Source organism: Sinocyclocheilus rhinocerous, unplaced genomic scaffold (assembly GCF_001515625.1).
Source record: "Sinocyclocheilus rhinocerous isolate Xijiao unplaced genomic scaffold, SAMN03320098_v1.1 scaffold926, whole genome shotgun sequence".
NCBI lineage: Eukaryota > Metazoa > Chordata > Actinopteri > Cypriniformes > Cyprinidae > Sinocyclocheilus > Sinocyclocheilus rhinocerous.
In genome coordinates this window covers 409,271-432,934 of record NW_015648536.1, presented here as the reverse complement: position 1 = coordinate 432,934, position 23,664 = coordinate 409,271, and the positions used below count along the sequence as shown (strand labels likewise).

The 23,664-nt window shown below is 37.0% G+C and overlaps 1 protein-coding gene across 1 annotated transcript; it reads left to right on the top strand.

The window, feature by feature from the left end:
- On the top strand, positions 1-20,617 carry LOC107709848 (substance-P receptor-like). Its single transcript, XM_016514495.1, has 5 exons — positions 1-706; positions 9,320-9,514; positions 18,360-18,510; positions 19,687-19,883; positions 20,214-20,617. Exons 1-5 carry the CDS (start codon positions 300-302, stop codon positions 20,530-20,532), a joined length of 1,269 nt encoding a protein of 422 aa, XP_016369981.1. The 5' UTR covers positions 1-299; the 3' UTR covers positions 20,533-20,617.
- Positions 20,618-23,664: the final 3,047 nt, after the last annotated feature.

Sequence of the window (23,664 nt, the reverse complement as noted above, 5' to 3'; positions counted from 1 at the left end):
TCGTGATGAGGAAAAGTGAAGGAGCACAGCGTTGCGATCTGTTGTCTTGTCTTCTTTGGAAAAATCACAGGGCTCATTCTTTCCTTATCATTGAATACAACTGAGGGATACGAATCTGAACTCTTTTTGCGTCATGAAATTCAATCATTAGACTTTTTTTTCTCAAAAGGAGACATGGTCAATTGAACATTAATAAGACATCCAGCCAAAAAAAAACATCCAGCCAAAAAAAAAAAAAAAACGTATTTATTTAAATATTTTAATCACATTTAACCAAATATTTTTTTTTCCTAATAGTAATGGATTCGCTCATCACGTCCACTGACTTCCAAAGTAACTGGACAACCAACTCCACTGGACAGAATGAAACCGAGATATACTGGAACCAGTTTGTGCAACCGGTTTGGAGAATAGTGCTCTGGGCCGTGGCTTACAGCACAATTGTCATCGTCTCCGTGGTGGGCAATATCACGGTGATATGGATCATTTTGGCGCACAAACGCATGAGAACCGTGACGAACTATTTCCTCGTGAACTTGGCATTCGCTGAAGCGTCAATGTCCGCATTCAACACCGTTATAAACTTTGTCTACTCCGTGCACAATGAATGGTATTTCGGACTCTATTACTGCAGATTCCACAACTTCTTTCCCATAGCCGCCGTCTTCGCTTCTATATATTCAATGACCGCGATTGCACTCGACAGGTAAGTTCATTCGTTTCCATTCACACTGTGCATGCGCCAAACGCGCGGATCTCAGCAGCGCGCGAGAGGAAACTTTGGGTTTCTTTGCATGTTTTGTTGTTAAAAAAAGTATGTGAAGTATAAAAGTGCACAACATTTAATTGATTAGTTCGTTTCGTTCTTTAAGAAGCCCCTTACAAAAAATGGCCATGATAGTTTCCTTCCGACTGTAGAAAATTACTAGTGTTTGGTATTGGCCACCCTTATGGTCAAAAACAGAAAAGATTCTGCTTTCCTGGTGCTTCTTTTACTGCTTAGTAATTTCCATATTAATTTCGTATGGTTTTATACTGCAGCAGTAGCTGTAACTATGGTAGGGTAAAATGGGGGAAGATGATCCCCTTAAAACAGTGTGCATTTACTTTTAAAATGTAACGTATTTAGATATAAGTTTACCATGATGATGCGTCAGCTAATGTACTATTAAAAGAAAATGAAAAGAACAAAAAATGCTAATTAGTTGCAGTAGCACAAAATGTAAAATTATTCAAAGAAGCTATTTCTTACCCCAAAAGGGACTAATTTTATCGTTTCACTTCAAAATAAAAACAATATTTTTTATTCCACAAAATCACTTTCACAGACTTTTACATTAACTGTTCCCTCCCGGTGGAATGACCTGCCCAACTCAATCCGAGCAGCTGAGTCCTTAGCCATCTTCAAGAAACAACTAAATACACATCTCTTCCATCTTTATTTGACCCTCTAATTATTATTATTTTTTTAGAAAACAAAACAAAACACTTGGCCCTCTAACACTTGCACTCTCTATTCGTATTCTATTCTATCTACTTGTTTTCTTTTTATTATATGTATGTTAGCGTTAGGCTAACAGAGACTTGACATAGCACTTGCATATTATTGCTCTTTTGTTGGTTTTGATTGCTTCTATTGTCTTCCTTTGTAAGTCGCTTTGGATAAAAGCGTCTGCTAAATGACTAAATGTAAATGTAATTAACCTCAAAACTATTTGACTGGTTAAATATTACACATGTTGACATTCACATGAAATGTCAAAAAAAAAAAAAAAGTGATTTTGTTTGAGATTTAAAAAAAATAATGTAGGGGACATTTTACCTGTTGACAGAAATGTGGTTTCTATAGTTGTGCATAGTTAGTAATGCTAGTTATTGTTACTAATAATTGTGTAAGGATTAGTAACTGCCTTTACAATCCAAAAACAAGTATAATGTTGTAGATCTTTTCAGGTCCATATTAGGAATTATCAGAGCTGACAGATGTCATTAATTAATTAATTCATTAATTAATTTATGCATTTAGCAGATGCTTTCATCCAAAGCGACTTACAGTGCATTCAGGCTATACATTTTTTGCCAGTATGTTTTATTAAATAACAGTATGTTTTATATGATTTATCTGTGACATCATATGATAGATAATAATCCCACTCATAACCTTCCATAGTCATCATTTAGAAATGTTAATTTCTTTAGTGTGTGTGTGTTTGAGTGGTGATGAGGTCATTGTAAGAGTGCTGTGTCTGCCTTGTTTCTTCATTCAATTACCATGTGTAGCATGAGAGATTATTCACAAGAGGGGCTAGATTTCAGGTAATGTCTGACCTTTCATCACCCTGTTCTAATTCTAAGATGTCATTTTTCCAACCTTTTGACACAGCACAGCTAATACTCAGAAAACTGCCTGCTTTCATCTATCTACATGCAGAAACATGAACTTCTTTACAATTCTATTACCTGAGTGACCCGTGGGGGAGATGGAGGGCTGGCGTCAGGGGAAGACTACACTGTGTGTGTTCAGGTCCTTATAGAGGAAATACTTGATGGTTATTTATCTTAGGAAGATTCTTTAAAAAAAAAAAAAGAAAAAAAGCAAGCCAAGATTACATTCTAGCTAAACATGAAGCATACACAGCAAATTAATCATGGTATTTACAAACAAATAACTCAGAGCAAATGCCTTGATTTTTCTTGTAGAGAAGACATTTACAGAGCCTAGAGCTTTTCATTAAGCACTCCGAGTAGTTTTGGGAGTAGAATGTTTCAGTAGAATTTTAGCATGTTTTATCTTCTGCCAGTTTTAAGTGATTTCTGTCAGGCAGTGATTTGATTGCTATCAACTAATGGGCAATAGGAGGATTGAAAATTGAATTATGCCCTAAAGATGTAATGTAGTAATAACATTTAATTAGCATTTTCAGAATGCTTGGTTTCTGACCAACCTTAAATTGTTTTAGATGAAACCTTTAATGTCAGTATAAAAAAAAAAGCACCCTATATCTATTTTCTTAATGCATGGTATTTATAATACTGTGAACAAATCATCCATGCATTTTATGTTTCACTTTATTTATTTATTTTTGAATTAAAATAGCATAGCTAGATCTTCCGGTGAAACAACATACTTCTCCAATCATATAGTCTACTTAAACCCCCTCCTTTCTTGTAATTGACTGCAAGCTCATGTTGAGATTTGCCTCCATCCAATCAACAACTGGATAGAACCAAACTCATTTTTTCTTTTCAATAATCCATTTAACTAGGATGTATGTCACAATATGAAAAAAGATCAGTTGCTACGTATTTATATTTATTATATATTTTTGACATTATTTATATTTAAATCAAATTGTATATTTATTATTTATTTTGATGGATATTGCTCTTTATTTTGCCTTACTGTGCATAAGAGTATAAAATTATCCAATAAAACCCAGTTGTAAGTAATTATTCCAGTACAAACTCTCCTAGGCACTTTGACTGATGTGTTTTTCCTGCCCAGATTTCAGCTCTGTTGCTCTGGTTGAGTCATAGTTGCTTTGTTAACACATGCAGACGGGTGTACATTCACAAACAGCAGCAAGGCTGTCACCTCTGTGCAGACAGATCACTTAGGTTGAGCTGCAGTGTGTGACATAATTGTGTTACATGCTTTAGTAGCAATAGACGATTGCCTCTCTGTCCAAATATAACATCTCACATTCTCACTCATCTCAGCTGTTTTTACTTCCTTATTTTATTTCTTGCATTTAAAACATGTAAAGGTGCTGACAAGCACAGACTCCTCAAAGTCGAGCTGTGACGGCATGCTAAAGAGCATTTGCGTGCTGGTGAAACAACACATGGCTCAGAGGTTCAAACTGTCATGTGTGGCAGGAATAAGATTCCTAATCAAATTACCAGACAGAAGCTAAATTTGAAAGAAAAGCACTGCAAGCATCACATTGTGTAACCGCACTGTCCGTCTCTGCTCCCTCTAGCATGTTGCCGTTATTGATTTAGCCCTGCCGCTGTTCAGACCGATGATCTGTTGCTCTGAGCTCCACTTATGTCAAACAGATGTGCTCGAATGTATGTCTGTGCCGCGTCTGACCTCTTTACCTGCTGGAGACTCTGCCGTGAGTCTACTGTCAGTTCCTCATTACTCACTCATCTTTTCTGGCACTGTATGTAATCATGTTGTCCTTCAGGACACCACTTTAACTGAGCATGACTAGAGAGGCTGAAAACAAATTCATGGGGAAAAACGCTGATTGCCCATCACTTATAAGCTTGTGTGTGTGTGTGTGTGTGTGTGTGTGCCTGCTGGTGGTTTAGTTGTAAGGTTTTCCTTATTATCAGTGGAGTGGAAGTTCTCTAATTTTACTGAATTGCAAATGTCAGATTGACGTTTTGTTCTCTTTGATGTTTTGCTTTTATACTTTGAGGCACTGAATTCCAAGGAAATTCAAAGCAATAGTTTCCTCTAAACTGAACATTTTATGATAATGTACTCAACCTTATTTTTCTAAACCCGTATGAACAGAAATAATGAAAAAATGGGGATTGATCTGTCAAACTTCAAAATGACGAATACACTATAAAACATCAATAAAAGATGATCAATGTTCCCCTCTGCTCTAAAAATCTATTTCACAAGTCATATGGACTGCACAAATGGTGCATTAAAACTATTAATTGCCAGATACCATTCATTTTTGCATGTAACAAAACCAAACATCATTGCTGTCACAGTGGTACAATATTTGCTACAGTGGAAGATTTTCAGTGAATAGCTATAAATACAATGTTCTTCACTCAAAGCTGTCATATTGCTTCAGAAGTTGCAATATAATGCTTTTTGTCATGTTGGAGCTAATCTTTCTGCTTTCACTTTTATTATATAGAAAATAGCAGGCAATATTCTGCACATGCTTTTCTATATAATAAAAGTGAAAGGGGAAAGATTTGTATTCATACTGACTTTTTTGTGTTCCAAAGAAGAAAGTCAGTCATATGGGGTTTGAACAAAATAAGGGTGAGTAAATGGTGACAGAATTTTTATTTCAATGTCACTTACCAAAAAAAAAATAGAGAAGAGAAGACAAAGAAAAAAGGAAGAAATATTCCATATGCATAAATATTCAGTCCATGCAACGGCTCTAAATTTACACAGAGGAAAAACAATTGTCTTAACAAGGACACAACTGCCTAACAATTGGCCTGAACCTATGATTTATTAAAATAAATGGATCATTATTCAGGTTGTGAATCTAAAGGACAGTTGTGAATATTAAGACTAGAGCTTTCCAGGAAGTTAGAGACTAATTAAAAATCAGGAGAAGGAAATAAAAGTACAATAGCCTAACAAGTTAAAAAGGTTTGTTCATTAAAACTCTCTGCACAAACCATAAGGAGACTTTTTAATGAAGTCACTGAGAGAGGCCAGTAGTCGCTTAGAAGGAGATACAGAGTCATTTTTCTAATAAAGAAATAGAAGTGAACCAGTCAACCTTAGAGCTCCGCTTAACATTAGCTTGTAGGGAGGGTGTCACAAAAAACACCATTACTGCCATGCCTGGAGTTATTATAGTAAACCAGATTATGTAGTCAGATGAGACCATAGGGATGAGAATCAGAAGCTAATTTAGCTGCTGTTTACTCTTAACGATTATCACATACATGATTTGTGTTTTGGGGGTATGGCTGTTCTTGATCCCAGTCTATCTGCACATTTGACTAGTCTTTTTCTTCTAGAAAAAAATATTATATACATTTATAATAATTTTTTAAAGATATAATACAGAATAAAAAAAATGCAAATTTCTTTGTTAAAATCAGCCGAAGCAACAATTCTTGACCACTGTCACAACTTAATTTTATTATGCTCAATTCACTTGGTCATTTAAGCTCACTCGGTATGTTTTGTTGGGACTTTTTTCCATGGTTAAACAAACATAAGGGTCCACCCATTCACATGAGACAAAATTGTTTCTTTGTGGGAAAGAAGAATCCCGCATACATGACAATAATTGCCTGAACACATGAACTTAAGAACTACTTGCATGTGTAAAAATTTAAAGAATAAGTAAAAGAAGGACTTCAGAGGACATCAGATGATGCCAACCCTGAAACAACACACAAAACTACCAAATTTTTCTATAGATTGATTGCAACATATAATCATTGCTGTTAATAGTGGTCACTGTCTTTTTGATACATGTCCTTAGCTAACTGCGTGATTCTACTGTACATTTCTGCCATATGGACATCAACTTGATAAGCTACTACTAAATATAATGTAGAAACTTTAATCTTCTGTAAATCTGCTTTGCAATGATTTGCATTGTGAAAAGCGCTATATAAACTTGAATTGAATTGAATTGAAGTAATACGATCCTGGATGAGCACTCATCTTCCAGTTGTGTGCTAGGCCTATTCTATGGTGAATGGTCAATGCAAGATTTGTCAAACTGACTGATTAGTCCAATCCAGTAAAACAGTCCCTGATTGGTCTTTACTCATCGTCGTTTACTCAAGGGAGTAACTGGTAACTTCGAATAAACTGTAAACAATCAACCAAAAGTTTGTTCTATGAATGCAACAAAAAGCATTTTCAAAAACTAGGTTTTTTAGTTTAAAAGCATTAATGAATTACTATCATCAGACCATGAATAACCCCGAAAGCTTGATTCTTTCAATATCACAGGTGTTTTAGATATCACTGTAGTAATATGCGTCTGTATCATGTAACATACAGTTGCCTTAATCAAAGATGTTCATTAACTGGAACGTTTAGTGATATTTCAAAGTATTTTTTATCATTTTGACAGACAGAAAATATTGTATTTACCTGCTTTAGAAACATTCCAGTGAACACTGCGTGTAGGGATCGGAGACAATTACATTATATATTTTTAATTTTTTCTTTTTCTTTTTGTGCTTTTAGATGACAGGACAGTGGAGATTGACAGGAAAGTGGTTTTTTGGGGGGGGGCAGAATCGACAAAGGACCCTGGGTCGAGATTTGAACACTGGTCAGCTGGAGGCACAGTTGCGCTGTATGTCAGTGTGCTAACCAACAAGGTTATATGCAACAACAATTACATTTTAAAGCATCCGTGTGAAAATAAACCTGGACTTTTGGAGGATTTTGGGAGGTTCTTAGAACATTCCAGTGAATTATTCATTGGATATTAAATTGGGAGAGCAGACCACAAATGCGCAGTGTATGTTGTCTTTTTTCATACTGTTACAGTGGAATACAAAGGAAACAAGAAAATAATCAGGAGGAAATGTTTTACTCTTCAGATAAAATGCTGACATAGCCTGGCTTTGAATACTATCTGAAAGTGGTACATTAAGTTCTGCAAGTTTTCTCCCAGCTCCAAATGAATAAGTTAAATAAATCCTGCCACAAGTGTATATTCACTGTCCATATAATCGATAACTGGAACTGATCTTCTTTATTACTGCAAAGCTCATATTATCACAATGATACACTAGCTTGTTGTTACTAAAGCACAAACCCAAATCTAAAAACCGTACAAATCCACTATTGTAGGCGCTCAATAGGTTTGTAAACTGTGTGTGTGGGATTTACTCTTCTGGCATTTTCATTCCATTTTATAATGATACAGCTCCATATTGGAGCAAATGATTTAAGAGGATTTATCTTAGATAACACTGAGATCGTTGTGTGCTGGAGAGAGAGAGAGAGAGAGTGTGTGTGTGTGTGTGTGTGTGTGTGTGTGTGTGTGTGTGTGTGTGTGATGAAGTCACTGATGTATTGACAGCTTAACTTGTTGAGAGTGCAGAGCAGGACAATATCTCATGCTTTCAAGCACAACCCGAGCTGCAAAGTATCAATGAAGATCACAGCGGGAAAATAAGTGGTTTAAATAGAATGTTCTGAGAGAGAAATCTGCAAGCAGACAGTTTGTCTTCATTTACACCACCAAGGTTTTCTAAGGAAAGTGAATACACTCTTTTCTCTTTGAAGAGTTTCTCTTTGTCTGAGAAATCAGATTTCACTTTGCTCATAGCTGATTGGTCCAGTTTGGGTTTGCGATCTCTAACCCAGAATAAAACCAGCTCCGGATTAAATATAGTCAAATATATATAGAAAATATATAAGTCAAATATAGGGTATGGCACTATACTGCAAAAAAAAAAAAAAAAAAAAAAATTTTCTTATGTAATAAATGGTATTTAATGAGACTTATAATTAAGACTTAAAAGAACTCAATTAACATCAAATTACCGAATGCATTTCAGACTTTAATTTATTTGATTACATAAAATACATTTTCCTTAACCAGAATGAAAACATTTAGTGCACACAATATTTGAACCACAAATGTGCATTAAGAAAATAGTTCACCCAAACATCCAAATTTCCAGCAAATTTTCTCACCATCAGGCAATCCAATATGTAGATGACTTTGTATCTTCATTTGAACAGATTAAGAGAATTTTAGCATTACATCACTTGCTCACCAAAGGATCCTCTGTAGTGAATGGGTACCATCAGAATGAGATTCCAAACATCTGATAAAAAACATCACAATAATCCACAAGTAATTCACACCACTCCAGTCCATCAATGAACATCTTGAGAAGTAAAAAGTTGCGTGTTTACGAGTCCATAATAAATAATAATGCTTCATCCAGGGAAAAAGTCCATCCTCTGTTGTTATCTCTCACATCAAAATCCACCAACATATTTGTTTAGAATGGTTTTGGACTGTTTTTGCTTGTAAACAGTATTGATCTGTGCATATTTCTCTCCCGATTCAGCAAGACGACTTTTTCAATGGAGAAAGAAATATTATGGACCAAGGACTTGTATTTGAGCTGGAAAAAATAGTTTAAAGTTAAATGTCTTAATGAAGAATGTGTCTTACAAACACGCAGCATTTCACTTCACAAGACATCAATTGATAGACTGGAGTTTGTGTGGATTGCTTTTGGATTATTATGATATTTTTATCAGCTGTTTGGACTCTCATTCTGACGGCACCCATTCACTGCAGAGGATCCATTGGTGAGCAAGTGATGTAATGATCAATTTCTCCAAATCTGCTACTATGAATAAACAAACTCATCTGCATCTTTGTTGGCCTGAGGGTGAGTAAAATTTCAGCTAATTTGCATTATACTATTCCTTTAAATGTTTTAATATTAAATGTATTTGTTCAGTTTTGAAGAATTAGATTTCATTTTTATTGTTTTTGCACATCTTGAAAATAAGCTTAAAGAAAAAGATGTAAGCAGTAAGCACCTCAGTATACAACAGATGTGGAGCTTTCAGCACATCTGTCTGTTTCTTCCACAGATATATGGCCATCATTCATCCCCTGCAGCAGAGGATGTCTGCAACTCAGACGAAGGTGGTCATCGGGGTCATCTGGGTGCTGGCTCTTCTGCTGGCCTTCCCCCAATACTACTTTTCCGACACAGACCAGCTGCCCGGCAGGGTGGTCTGCTACATCGATTGGCCTGAGTACACTGTCCTCGACTTCAAAACGATGTAAACATCTCACTTTTAACTCATCTGCATGCTTATTGCCCCATGCCACCAATTGCTGATATTGGAAAATGTTTAGGTTGAATATTTGCTTCAGAAATGTATTTAAATGTAGATTTACGGCTGCAGGTGCAGAGAATTCCTTTTCCAGATCAAATTTCACCAACGTTTCCGGATATTGCTGGAAACATTACCTTTATTACTGTCTAATTTTGGAGTAATCAAAAATCAGCGCTGCTTTTTCCCTACATGTTTGCTTATGTAACAACAGAGACGAGCTTCATTACAAAGAAAACAGTAAACACAGGAAAGTCATGGTCCTAAGAGAGAGAAGACAAGAGTGCAAGACTATTAAAGCAAACATAATTGGAAATCTCGCCCAAGGGTAAATGCAATGACTTTACAAGAGCAGACGCTAATGATTATTACTCCTCCGTACTGTGGTTATATACTCTCAAAAAGTTGGCTTGTATGCAGATCGACTTTAAACTGAAGTGCTGAGGTCTAATGTCAAGTGCTGTGAAAATGGTGCACAAAGACATCAAACACCGAGCCCATTAGAAGCCGAGATCAATCTGCAAAGAGTTTTCATGGTCGGTACTTTGTTTTGAAACACGGTGAGGACAGCTGTGGGGGAGGGGTGCACATATATGCCAGTTGTGATGTCACAAAACCGCTTAACTCGTGAAATCCGATTTTGCACAAATAACTTGGCTAAACAGTGAACTGTTTCCATTAATAGTGTATGCGATGCACTCATCCGGATATCAGGCATCTATTGTGCAGCATTTGCTCCTTTGCAAGTTGAAACACAAATGTAAATCTTTAAAATTGGAAATTTCCAAAAACTATTTTGACTTATTATCGAAATAGAAACATGTGTCTGAGAACTGTGTGCTGGAGAGAGCATTGCTGCCGTCGCTTATTAATAAACAACTACAGTGAGCACTTAGCAAAACAATAACAAATTCCAGTGCTGTAATATTACTTATTAACACACTTGCACACACTTAACCTAAATCAAAACTTCTGCTCAACAAGATTCTTCTTCTTTATTACATATATCACTGCTGTTATATAGTCACATTCTGTTTCGTATAGCTTTCTGGTGTACTTGTTATATTCCTCTTTCTGTCTGTCTTTAATGCTGTGAGTGAGAAGTGCGAGTCCTTCTCTGTTAGTTAGTAAAGGAGTAAAGGAGATGTTCCCTTAAGCACCCCACCGTCTCTCTCTTACTCACTAAAACTCATTTCACATTTACCCCAAACTCCCCTCTTCCATTACCGTGTCTTTCACACCACACTTGAGCTGTGATATAAAACCTTTTTGCTGGTGTTCCTACCAGGGGGTATGGAAGCTAACACATGCATTATCTACTGAACAATATATTTCTTTATAATTCACACTTTTCTGCAAGAAGCATTAATTAATTCATCTTAATCTCTATCGTTGTCTCATTTTACACTAAAAATATCCTTAAAATAATACAAATTTACTTGAGAAGCAATAAGATCAGACGTTTACACCTGGCATTAGTATAAACACTCATTTGTCCCAAATGTGCCTCAGATCGCAGGGAAGCCTATTCGCAACCACTCGCCCATCACACAAGCGATTCAGACTTCGTTATGATGTGTGAAAACACATGGGTTATGGTCTATCTGGGCATTTAAGATTTTAGTATTGAGATAACAGTTAGGATCATGAATTTCAGTTGTACTACAGTGCACCGTAAGTGTATATTAGCATCATTTGTTGCTTTCTTTTGGGATCCGATATAGAGCCTTTGGACGCGGAAACAGTGGAGTGTGAATCAGACGTATTTGTGCACAGCTCTCGGTGCTCTGCAAAAGTGATGTATTGTCGAGTGTGCTGAAATAAGAGGAGTGTCTCGACAAAATTCAAACACAAGTAGTCATATTTGGAATGCGTGTTAATACCTGGTGGAAGCATTAATGCGTCTCGACTGACCACTTGTGGTCGGATCACTGAAAACCCATCTTAAAACCAGATGTAAACATCATCTAGGATCTGTTTTCAGGGAATATATGTTGTAGTAAGTTTATTTTTCTTACCTCATCTCATCTTTGTCAGATTTACGCATTAACAAGAAAAAACCTTTTGCCATTGGGGTAAAAAGCATTTAATAGCTTATATTCATTTCACTTTGCAGAAAAAAAAGAAAAGAAAAGAAAGAGAACAGTGTTTTACAAGCTCCATTGAGCAAGATGAGGGCAACACTGGTCAGGAAGACTCAGTAAATGTGGAAAAATAACTTTTCTGGGTGGAAATAGAACTCATCTAGCCTACCTCCTCAGGCTGACAAACTGGAGTCTTTAAATTATTATTAATCATTTATGAACATTTAATATATAATTTGATATACTTACCCTTAATTAGAGCAAATAAGCATAAAACCATTAGTAGTAAATCTAATCGGTGTGCCTTCTTCAGAAAATGTCTCACTGTTTGCAGTGCACTGTACTCCAGTAACATCTAACAGCATCTCGATTCTGACAAACATGCAGGAAGTAAAAACTGAGCACAAGCATCTTTAGATCCACACGAGAATGGATGCGCTCAGCAGGAAGCCAAACTGTCTTCAGCACTGTAAGCGGTGAGCTGTTCATCAACACCAGCTTAAAGATTAGACTCATAAAACGGCAGTCATCTTGTTTGTCTTGAGACAATGAGATATTTTAGTTTAGCTCATCTCTAAATCTTCTTCAGAGCTTCACACTAATTTCACACACAGAAATAAACCCAGTCTGTGCGTAGCCTGTGTGATACTCTTAGCACAGATTGTAAATAACAAATTCACTCAATGAAAGGAAAAATCCCCTTAAATGCTCTTTTGTAAATCCACTTATGAGTGTCATTGTCATCCCGTCAGCAACGGACAGCATGCATAACAATCACACCGTCCATGTCTGAATGGATGTAGCACTTAATATTTTTAATAATGAAGCTGTAATGACTTGTACAGATGGGTTAAGTGCGCCAAACCGAGATGAGACCTGTCTCGCGTTAACATAATAGATGAGTCTGATTAGCAATGACACCAGGTCTGTTTTATAGCACATGAACTGGGTTTGAAATGTTGCACAACATACTGTCTAGCTCTTATTCATGGCTTTGCCGTGCTGGCTGGTATAATAGACTGGAGACACATGCCAGAGTATAAATAGTCCGGTGTGTTATGAAAGCTCACATGCGACATACCTGACATGAGCTCATGCTTATGCTCAAGTGCTGAAAAATGACCTGTATGCTACTTGAATAACATTCACACACGTTTACATATAGAATTCAGTTCTCAAATAGACATTCAGACCTCTTTGTTTAGAGAAAGACTTTATAGTTATGTTTCATTTAAAGGGATAGTTCACCTAAAAATGAGGATTCTTTTATGAATGAAATGGAGTCTTTTACTCCAAATCTGCATGATTTTCTTTCTTCAGTCCAACCCCGCTGACTTTAATTTGTGCAAAAAACACATTATCTTTTTTTGTGTGTGTGTTCAATAGAATATTGAATAGAATAGAATATTGACTAGATAATTCAATAAATTGTCGCTTAAAGCAGAAGTCTCAATTTGATCTATGTCTCTAGTGAAAAATAAATATACTAAAATATATTTGAAATACATTTCTTTCATGCTAAGTACACTACAAATACATTTACATATTTATGTACTTAATAACAATACCGTGCAATTGTATTTTTGGTATACTAAACTTGTATAGTCTGCTAAACAACTTGTACTTAATGCACTTTAATTGTGCAGAAGTAGTGATAAACTAAAGATATACTTAAGTATTTGATTGTGTTAAAGTGGAACTATTGCAAGTATACTTTAGGTACACTTTGCATTTAAAGACCGATATTATTCAAAGATCATTTATTCCTCATCAGTAGTGACATTAAAACACATTTTAGGCTTAATATTAAGAAATGTGCATTGTGCACAAGTAGTACTCCAAATAAAGTTGAATTATAATTTTTTTATACCAGTAAGTCTTGAGCAATATGTCAGTAAATATGTTAATAGATTTGAACTATACTTAGTAGAAATAAATGTATTTTAAATATATTACTTTTTTATAGGGGCCAAGGAGATACAACCAAGATTTTAAAGAGATCGAATCACATACTTTAACTGGAGGCCAGCATCATACTGCATATCATCTTACCCCCATTTCCCTATTCATCCTCAAAATAAACAGCCAAACTTGATACTGCAAAATCGCACTTATATAGAAGCATTTGTAAACACACTGACTTATGAATATACTTACATGGTACATCAGGCAGTCCAGCTAAAGTAGCTATATACCACATTATCTTTCCTCAAAAAAAAAAACTTTCTAAGAATTGAATTCAGCGTGACTACAAAAAGTGCAGAGATGCATGATGTTTATCTCAGCACCCCACCACTGTTCTGACCCTTTCATCGTGATCTTTGGCTCTGTTTGATGGTGGTTCACAGATACCACATTCTCCGCCATCCCTACCTAAAAACTGACAGCTCAGTAACAGCATATGGCCAGTCTGTTTCAGTTTGCCTAGCCTGAAACTCAGATGTCATTTTGGGTGACCCACAGGCTTGCTGCAGGCTTCATCTCTCTCTCTCCCCCTCCGTCTCTCTCTTTTCTTCTCAGCTCTTGTGAGAAAAGGGGGAAATTGAGCTCTGCTCAATCTGGATTCTGACAGGGTGCGCTCCGTGCGGCACTGATTTCGGCAAATTGCCATGAGACTCAACCAGAAGAACTTGCAGTGCAGCTAGCTTTTTTTTTTTTTTTTTTACCAGAGATTACAGAGAAAAAATGCTCCACAAATATGAGCTAATATGAATTATTAGTTCTAATGAGGTGTGTGAAGACAATGACAAAAGACACATCCGGTAGCTGTCATAGAAATTTAAAAAGAAGAGATCTGCAGAGGGGCCAGTGTACAAAAAAGGGGTCAAATAAAAAACATGTCAATAATAATTGTATGCTTTTCAAATGAGAAATACCCATGTTTACGAGACAGAAAACATTATAAATATAATACTGTATGTAACATTATAAACGTCTTTGTTACTTTTGATCAATTGAATGCGCCATGCTACATTTTTTCAAGATTCTTTGATGAATAGAAAGTTTAAAAGAACAGCATTTATGTGAAATAGAAATCTTTTGATTGATAATATATGAAAATAGTGTAGATTTTGCATTTCGTTTTCACCCTACAAACATGAATACAATTCATAAAACAGTTTTGCCTAGAACACAAATTACACCAAAATAAATACATTTTCATTCATCTACATTTTATTACTCTCAAATTACTCTTATTAACTCATTAATTTGCATTATTCTTATTTATTGTTTACCATTATTTTAAATACTTTTTCTAACATAAAAATAGCATTTAAGGAGAACAAATACACATTGCACAATTCAACAAACTACATACCAAAGAAAATAACGTTGAGTATTTCCTTACACTTGTACTTATTTATACTTAAAGATTTCTCAACCCTTAGCTATACCACTGGCCACAACATTTTTGCAATTTAGGCATTTCCATAATTGGTCAAACATTTGGTGGTAGCGATATGATGTGAAGTAATGCTAAATAAGGCATAATCACCCTGTCCGACACATGTAAACCATATCAGATGTTCCAGTCTCTCTCCCTTCCTGTTATTCCGATACTTGACTGACGTGTCCAAATCCTGAAAGAACAAATTCAAAGATTGTTTTTGCAAATGTTTGCCTCAGACTCAGAGATCCAGGGAAGAAGCTAGAGGATATACAGAGGTGAGAATGAGGAAAAAAACAACCTTTATTTGCTTTATAATTAGGGTTCCATCTGGTAGTTTCATTGCATACTTTTACCAATTCTTGGTCTTGATTCAAATTAAATAACTGCCAATTTCTCCCTCTATTACAAATGTCCTCACTAATAGCTGATTGCTGTTTTTTTTTGGATGACAAAATCCATAAAGGTGTTCTACCTTGGGTATTAATTCATTAGTCCTATCTGCGAGGCGTTCAAAAAGCATACATTCTGTTAGCATGTTTCATTAATTACTCTCATTTTTCTTTTTGTGTGGGAAGGAAGCTGATAACAGACATATCGTGATGTTCTTTATGCTCCATTTACCAAAATGTGCTGCTGCTGGAACTTGTATTTTAGATATCATTAGTGAGTTACTGCCGCATGACAGTTCCTCACACTGTTTGCTCATGGTAAACACAGACACTCCAAATCGGAAAGGTGTAAACCAAATTGGAAGTTTGATACTGAGCCATCACTTCTAACTGGCAGCCTTTTTTTTCAACACAGTTCTGTCAGATGATTTGTCATAGTGCAAGTAGAAAGTCTTGGCTTTGACGCTGAAAGCAATCAGTCTAGCTGGCATACTGCTGCATCTCTTCATTACCTGTGACTGTGAATTGACGGGTTGTTCTGACATATGGCATTCTAATATACTCAATGAATTAAGACCGCAATTCGCCACTTAACTACTACAATATGTCATACAGGAACTTCTCAGTAATGTTGATGAAATTTCCACATCCACAGATGAAAAATCACTTTCTCTCTGGAATTTTACTTTGCTAGTCTAAATGTACTGGAATGCACGAAAGTGCGTACGTGGCGTCAGAATGAGTTTTAGATTGGGCCGGGACAAGATGGTTAGGTTGTGGTATCACTATTTGGCACAACCTGAGTTTTATCATATTAATTATCTCCTTTTTTATGTTGTTAGGTAATCTTAAACCATCCATCCACATTACGTAATTGATATTCATCAGCCAAACCTTTGCACTATTCATAAACTGATGTTCTGTGCAGAAGTGCTGCAGTTGTATGGCCCTGTATGTAGAGCTGCAATATTAAGTTTTATGTTTGCTTGGATATTTTACATTAGCGTTTAATATTAAGAAATAAATGGATGAAATCTGTATAGTTAAAGGAATTCGAAGTACATCAAAAAGGAAAATTCTCTTTTACCTGACTCTCTCATAAAGATTATACAGCAGTTTGATGAATATTTCAACTGTATTTCAAAAGTCAGTGGTGTCCAAAATAACATTAGACCCCGCTGTCATTGTTTATATAAAAAACACAGAGACTATTTTTCAAAATATCTACTTTTGTGCTCCACAGAAGAAAGAAAGTCATATAAGTTTGGAACAAGATGAGAATAACAGTAACTAATGACATTTTTGAATGAACTATCCCTTTCAATTCTTAAAACAAAATTGTCAACAATTTACCATCAAGATGCAATAAGAAAAAAAACCTAACTGTCAATAGTGGTCTCCTGAAATAAGTGATTTTATTGTCACCCTTTTTTAATCAATTACAACTGAGATTCAAACACTTGATTTTTGAGATTCAGCACTGCGTGTTTTCTCATTTCCTCACCTATTTAAAAGTGCACTCATTCATTTCTTCCTCATTAAATATATTTTACACACTTTGCCAGTCAAAAGTTTGGAATAATTAATGGCAGTCTATCACGGTTTCCACAAAAGTATTTCCACAAAAAAATAACAACTGTAAATCGGCATATTAGAATAATTTCTGAAGGATCATGTGACACTGAATACTGGATGGCTGCTGAAGATTCAGCTTTGCCATCACAAGAATAAAATTACATTTAAAAATATATTCAAATAGAAAACAGCTATTTTAAATTGTAATAATATTTTATCATGTTGCTGGTTTTACTCTATTTTGATCAAATAAATGCAGCCTTGGTAAGCATTAGAGACTTCTTTCAACAACATTTGAAAAGATCTTAATTATTCCAAACCGTTGACCAGTATATTTCTTAGTGCAGGGACGAAAGAACACCATTACCTCTTTAAAGTAACATCATAATCTGAAACTAGAAAAAGAAATGTTAAGCTTTCTTTCTCAGTCTCTCGCCTTCTCTTTTCCTTCTCTCGACACCTGTTTTCCTGATTGCACTTAATTGCTAGTGAAATGGTGAGCGAGGTATAAGCTGTGGTCAGCAAGAGGTGACTAAACTGCCTCATCAGAGTTCTTTGATGCCGTACCTGGTTCAATCATCTTTCCTGGACACATTCATTGACATCATCCATGGAGAAGCTGTTAGCGTAGGAAGGGGGCGGATGAATGGGGCCAAGTCCAAGTCTCCTGATGACAGCATTCCACCTGTGTCACTAAGGAATATGAAACAATGGAAGTATAATTAATCATGGCCTCGTTTTTCAACTCCCTCATGGAGGGAATCACTGAAAGCAACAATATTTCAGAGAACTCGTCTCTTGTGTTGTCTTCAGATTGGCAGGTGGCATTCCTGATACGAGCATCTCTCAGTCTGGCCCTCAGGGCATTTCCTGCAGTGTTTACTGCCTGCTCTTAGAGAACATCGCCAGTTTGTTCATTTTGGAGAAAAATTGATTTTTATAGGAGCGCAGTCACATAACGCAATCTGAAATTGGTTTGTCTCATGAATATCAATTACAACATGAATGGATGGTTTAAGATTACTTTAAAACTGGGCTATTTAACATTCATGAGGGCTATATAAGAATGAGAGTTCAATTAAACCGATAAATAAAATCAATAGGATGGATGGTACATATTTGCATATTAAAATTACTACAAATTTCTTTAAATAGATCAAATTAGTGTGGACTTTCCTGTTGGTTTTGCCCATTCCATGAAAACCAGAAAATTAAAACAGCAAACAGGATTTCAGGTGTTAGTGAATAAGAATGCTGAAATTGCATGCAAATGTAATTATTATCTAGACATTAGTTACAATTGTATTAATATAAAAATATTTCTTTCTTTCTTTCTATCTATCCTTTTGAAGGTATTTTGTGTGTGTAGCAGTGCTGATTTACTTCCTCCCTCTCCTGGTGATGGGCTGTGCTTACCTGGTGATGGGTTTGACTCTGTGGGCCAGTGAGATCCCAGGAGATTCATCTGACCGTTATCAAGAGCAGCTGACCGCCAAACGCAAGGTCTTCATCACATCATCCTCTTGCTCCTCTTTCCTCTATCCTTTAAGCCTGTGACATTTGCCTACACACAGTCCAGGTCAGACTCTGAACTCTGAGCTAACAAAGCAGACAGAGTTCACACGCAAGGGGAGGAGGGTCAGACAAGGCCGCATGAAATAATCACTATGAAACTCACCCGCAGTGAGAAGGTCCGTCTGCTTCTTTCATCTGTATTCTCTGTGTGTATGTGTGTGTGCCTCATTCACCACACTTGAAGGATATGAAGTCAAGATATGTTTCCTCTCCAATATCTACTTTACATATCATTGCTATAGCATTTTATTCCTCACCTTCCTCCTTTTCTTCCTCACACAAAATATCTTAATCTATTTTTTAAGCAACCATCGTTCTAAAAGTATACTTTCCTATTTTTAGTTTAAAAGAAGTATACTAATAGCACACTTGAATAAACTTCTTTTTCGTAAGGGTACTTATGATGACACAATGTGACATACTACCTCTGAGCGCCTGTATGTCCCCGTCTTCTGTTTGAGCTTCATAAACATCAAAGAGCCTCTGACAGTCTGCTGGTGACTGAGTGATTTGATACTACATGCTCTGGCTTCTGGCAGAGTGTGTCACTGTGGTTTTCATGCTGATTTCAGGCCCATTTCAGGATCAGGAATCTCTAGCGTTGTAGAACAAGAGTAGTTTAAGGCAGCCTAGACCTACCTTTCACAGACCTGGAGTAGTCGGGACAGGTGCAGCTTATTGACAGCAGTCCAAAGGCAGCTTTTTCTATGGTAGAGCAACAATGATAAAATAAGAAAGTCAACGTAGTGAAAAATAAGATGCATTAGCTGAAAAATAAGGTGCTATTTGAAGGTGCACTCAGTATTTTGTTTATATACAAGTACCATTTTGGACATATGCTGAAGAAACATGAATGCAGCATCACACAAAAGATTTCAGTTACTATTGCCATTGTTTTAATGTGATTTTTAATGACATGTTTGCATGCTGCTTGCTGGTGGTAAATTAAGACCATTGAACCACCTAAAAGTTGTCAAGAAAATTATTAGGGAACATTTCGATTGTCAGCATTCTGCAATGTGGGCAGCATGCAAAGCCCAGGAAATCAGCTTGAAGGACAGAATATGTATTTATAGAAATGTTCTCTTCTTGCCCGACCCTCAGGTGGTGAAGATGATGATTGTGGTGGTATGTACGTTCGCTGTTTGCTGGCTCCCCTATCACGTCTATTTCCTGATTCACCAGTTCTACCCGCACCTGTTTGAGCATCCCTTCATTCAGCAGGTCTATCTGACTATCATGTGGCTGGCAATGAGCTCTACTATGTACAACCCCATTATCTACTGCTGCCTCAATGACAGGTAATTTCACCTGGAGTGAAAACACAGTAATTGATGCGCACACACATACACACATGCACGTCTAGCTCTTTCCAGAGTTCCTGTAATATTCGCTATAATATCATTATTGTTCAAAATGATCCATCTTTTTGTGCCATAAAATGCAGTCCAAAGCTGTGATGTATTATTCTCTAATGTACCTGGTTTTACCGCCTCACTCAGACACTGAAAATCCATCACAAAAACCTTTGAAAGACAACAAAGCTTTAATATCTTCTAGTCAATTTTCAACTTTAAACGCATCATCGTCATGTGACTATTCGTCTCTTACATTTCTAAATGTCTCCTCAGGTTCCGTGCCGGATTTAAGCAAGCATTCCGCTGCTGTCCGTGCGTCCCTGAGGGATCCTACGAGGGTCTAGAGCTCAAGTCCACCCGGTACCGTCAAACCCAGACCAGTTTGTACAGGGCCAGTCGAATGGAGACCACTGTGTCCTGCGTGATGCAGCCGTGTGAAGATGGCCAGAAGGTCATCAGAGGGGCCGCCAAGAGGCCAGCAGTTCACAGCCCCTCCAGGGAGCTCACCTCCAATGGCTCGTCATCTCGCAGTATCTCCAAAACCGTGTCGGAGACCTCCAGCTTTTACTCTAGTAACAACCTACAAGAATGAGAGCGCAAAAGCACAAGAGTCAAGGAGACCGAATGCCACTATTTTTGTGGAGATGTAATAGTTTGACGAATCCTCTTCAGTCCTCCCCCCAGTGTAAATCTTGAGGATTACCTTGAGTGTGTGTTTTAGCTGCTTGAGTACACACACGCTAAGCGTCTTTAATTTCGAACGATCCTTCATCTTTCATTCTTGTCACATTCTATTCATGAGGTTCATAATTATGATTAGAGGAACATTTACATTGATTTTTTTTTGGAAATGCTTTCTTACCAAAGTGATGTAAATTACATATTGCTTTGTGCTGGCTTAAATGAGAGCCTGATTGATTGATCCTGCAATCACTGAAGACATTTTAAAAGCTTACATTAATGGACATATGATGCAGTGGAACACTGAATATATTGAATATGACCGCTTATATTGGTCTATCGCAGGGGTGGCGAACGTCGGTCCTGGAGAGCCGCAGCCCTGCAGAGTTTTGCTTCAACCCTAATCAAACACACCTGAACAAGCTAATCAAGGCCTGAAGGGTAACTAGGAAGCTATAGGCAGGTGAGTTTTAATTAGGGTTGGAGCTGAGCTCTGCAGGACTGCGGCTCTCCAGGACCGGAGTTCGCCACCCCTGGTCTATCGTCTTGCTAACAACAACCCGACTGTAATAGGAATAGGAATATCAGCGAAAGTACCCCTCTTAATCCCCCGAGTCTCTAAAGATGGCCCACCCGGCTCAAATGATACCTGAGCACGTGTTGTTTCTTCAGTGCTTTATCTGCAGGTGGGAGATTACTGCAGACTTCACAGCATATTTTCTCTGCAAGCACCTTCAAAATCTCTAAACTGGCTGAGACTGAACAAAAACACAGAGGGCAGGGATTATACTATTGAAAATGCCTCGGTGGCTTCACGGTCAGTTAGAGCAATGATCCAGCCTGTGAAATGAAAATGAACAATGTCAGTTGCCAATATCAACACCCTGTAGCTACACAGGCAAATACAAAAGAACAATATTAAATGACTTTTCAAGGTGTGCCTGGAAACACACCTGCGTGGTGGTGAAAGCTCTGAATGCCTGTCCTGATTTTGTGTGCTCTGAAGAATAGATCTGGAGGGGAAAAAATGTGATGTGCAGAGAATTTTTGTACTAGGTATTTTTTTCGTCTTCTGTTGATTATTCTTTTTTCTCTCCCTATCTGCTTTTTTTGTCCTAATTGACCCTTTGCTACGCTCCGCCCCTTGGTTACTTACTCCTTGGAATGAACTGGAGATGAACAGCATGATTATTAGTGAAAAGTGCTCATAAAGTGGTAAGAATTGATTAGATCTTACTTTTTAGAATTATGCACTCAGTAATGTGATTAAAAGCTTCAGAGACTGCAAGTGAAAATCAAGGCAAACACTTCTCAGTCAGCTGAAAAGCAATAGCGAAATATATCAGTATATAACAGAACTGTTCCTAATATTTACATTAACTGTGGTACTTTTGAACACTACAATGACATGAATTTACAATGACATCGATTCGCAAGAAAAAAAGGGAGATGAGTATAGTAATTACCATTACAATTCAATTAATAACTATTGTAATATTCTTTTATATAAAATCTATATTAGCACTGCTATAGGTGTTGCGGTCGAGAACAAGTGTTTTTGAAGAACTCTTGGCTATGTTTTCCAAATGCATCATAAACAGTGAGTAGATTGTTAACCACCGGTGTACCGACGAAACATGCTGCCTATCAGATTGTGCTACCAAAAATATATTTACATTGCTTTAAGGGTAAGTTTAGTGTAAGGGTAGGTGAGGACGGGTAGGGGTAGGTATGGACATTTAAAAAAGCCTCAAACCACATGAATAAGATGCTGGTAGCACAATCTGATAGGTAGCATTTTTTGCTATCGATTTGTGCTATACCTGTCTTTTTAATGGGAGGTAGCACAATCTGAACGGGTAGCACAAATCGTCAGAACACCAGCACCAACAGACTCTACGATCTACTTTCGCTTATGACGCTTCTAAAAAACGCAGTCTTGAATGATTCAAACACTCACTTATAATACTCAGAAAGAAGCAACAGTTGCCTTCTTTGTAAAGATTCGAGTGATTAGGATGAACCAAATCATACCCACTACTTCTGAGTCGATTCCACTCAAACTTTGGAGTCAACCTTCAATTCACAACGAATCAAAGAGTCAATTCTTTTTGTGATTTGACTCCCATTTCAATCTCTAGATACCTTTTTGTGTCACCTGACCACTGGCAACAAAAGAATAATACAGGTGCATCTCAATAAATTAGAATGTCTTGGAAAAGTTCATTTATTTCAGTAATTCAACTCAAATTGTGAAACTCGTGTATTACCGTACTGAAATAAATGAACTTTTCCACAACATTCTAATTTATTGAGATGCACCTGTATGTAAGAATATCTCAGTCAGACCAGGAGGTTGGGGAATGGAGTGGGGGATAGCCGACCGATGCCTACAGGTACCAGTTGTGATTTTGGCAGCCCATTTCAAGCTGCGCCTCTGCAGTGCCTTTCTATGCTGCATACTCAGATTCTTGCGTGTCTGGATGGACACAACAGTTGCTGACTGCTGAGGTATGATAAGTCATTAGGCGGAGCTTAGCCAAGTGCCAATTCTGTAGTTATTCTGTTGTACAAGCATTCACACGCTCACATTCCTCTCACACTGGACAAGGCAAGAGTAAAATTAGCCCTTCAGGCTCCTCCCTTGATACAGTCACAGCAATATGATACTGTGGGTACACAGGATTATGGGACAAAAGGGGAGGTTGAAGTGACCACCTGCTGCTGTTCTTAACTGGGATTGTGATAGTGGTGTCCGTTTTCCAAAACGGAGGTCCATGCTGTTCTTATAACAGACTGGCTCGTCACATGATTGGTTCTGAGCTTTCATTGTTCACACGGTGGCAGCAGGCTTGTTATGGTGCAATATGTTCAGAATATTTCGGACGGTAAATGACTGTGATCTGAATGTGCCTGACTGTTTGGCAGGTGCTGACAGCTTATTCCAGGAATAAATGAACCACACTCTGTTCCTGATCTTTTTTAGAAATTCAGAACTGTCTGTGATGCTTATGCTGCATCTGCCTTCACACTGTATATATAT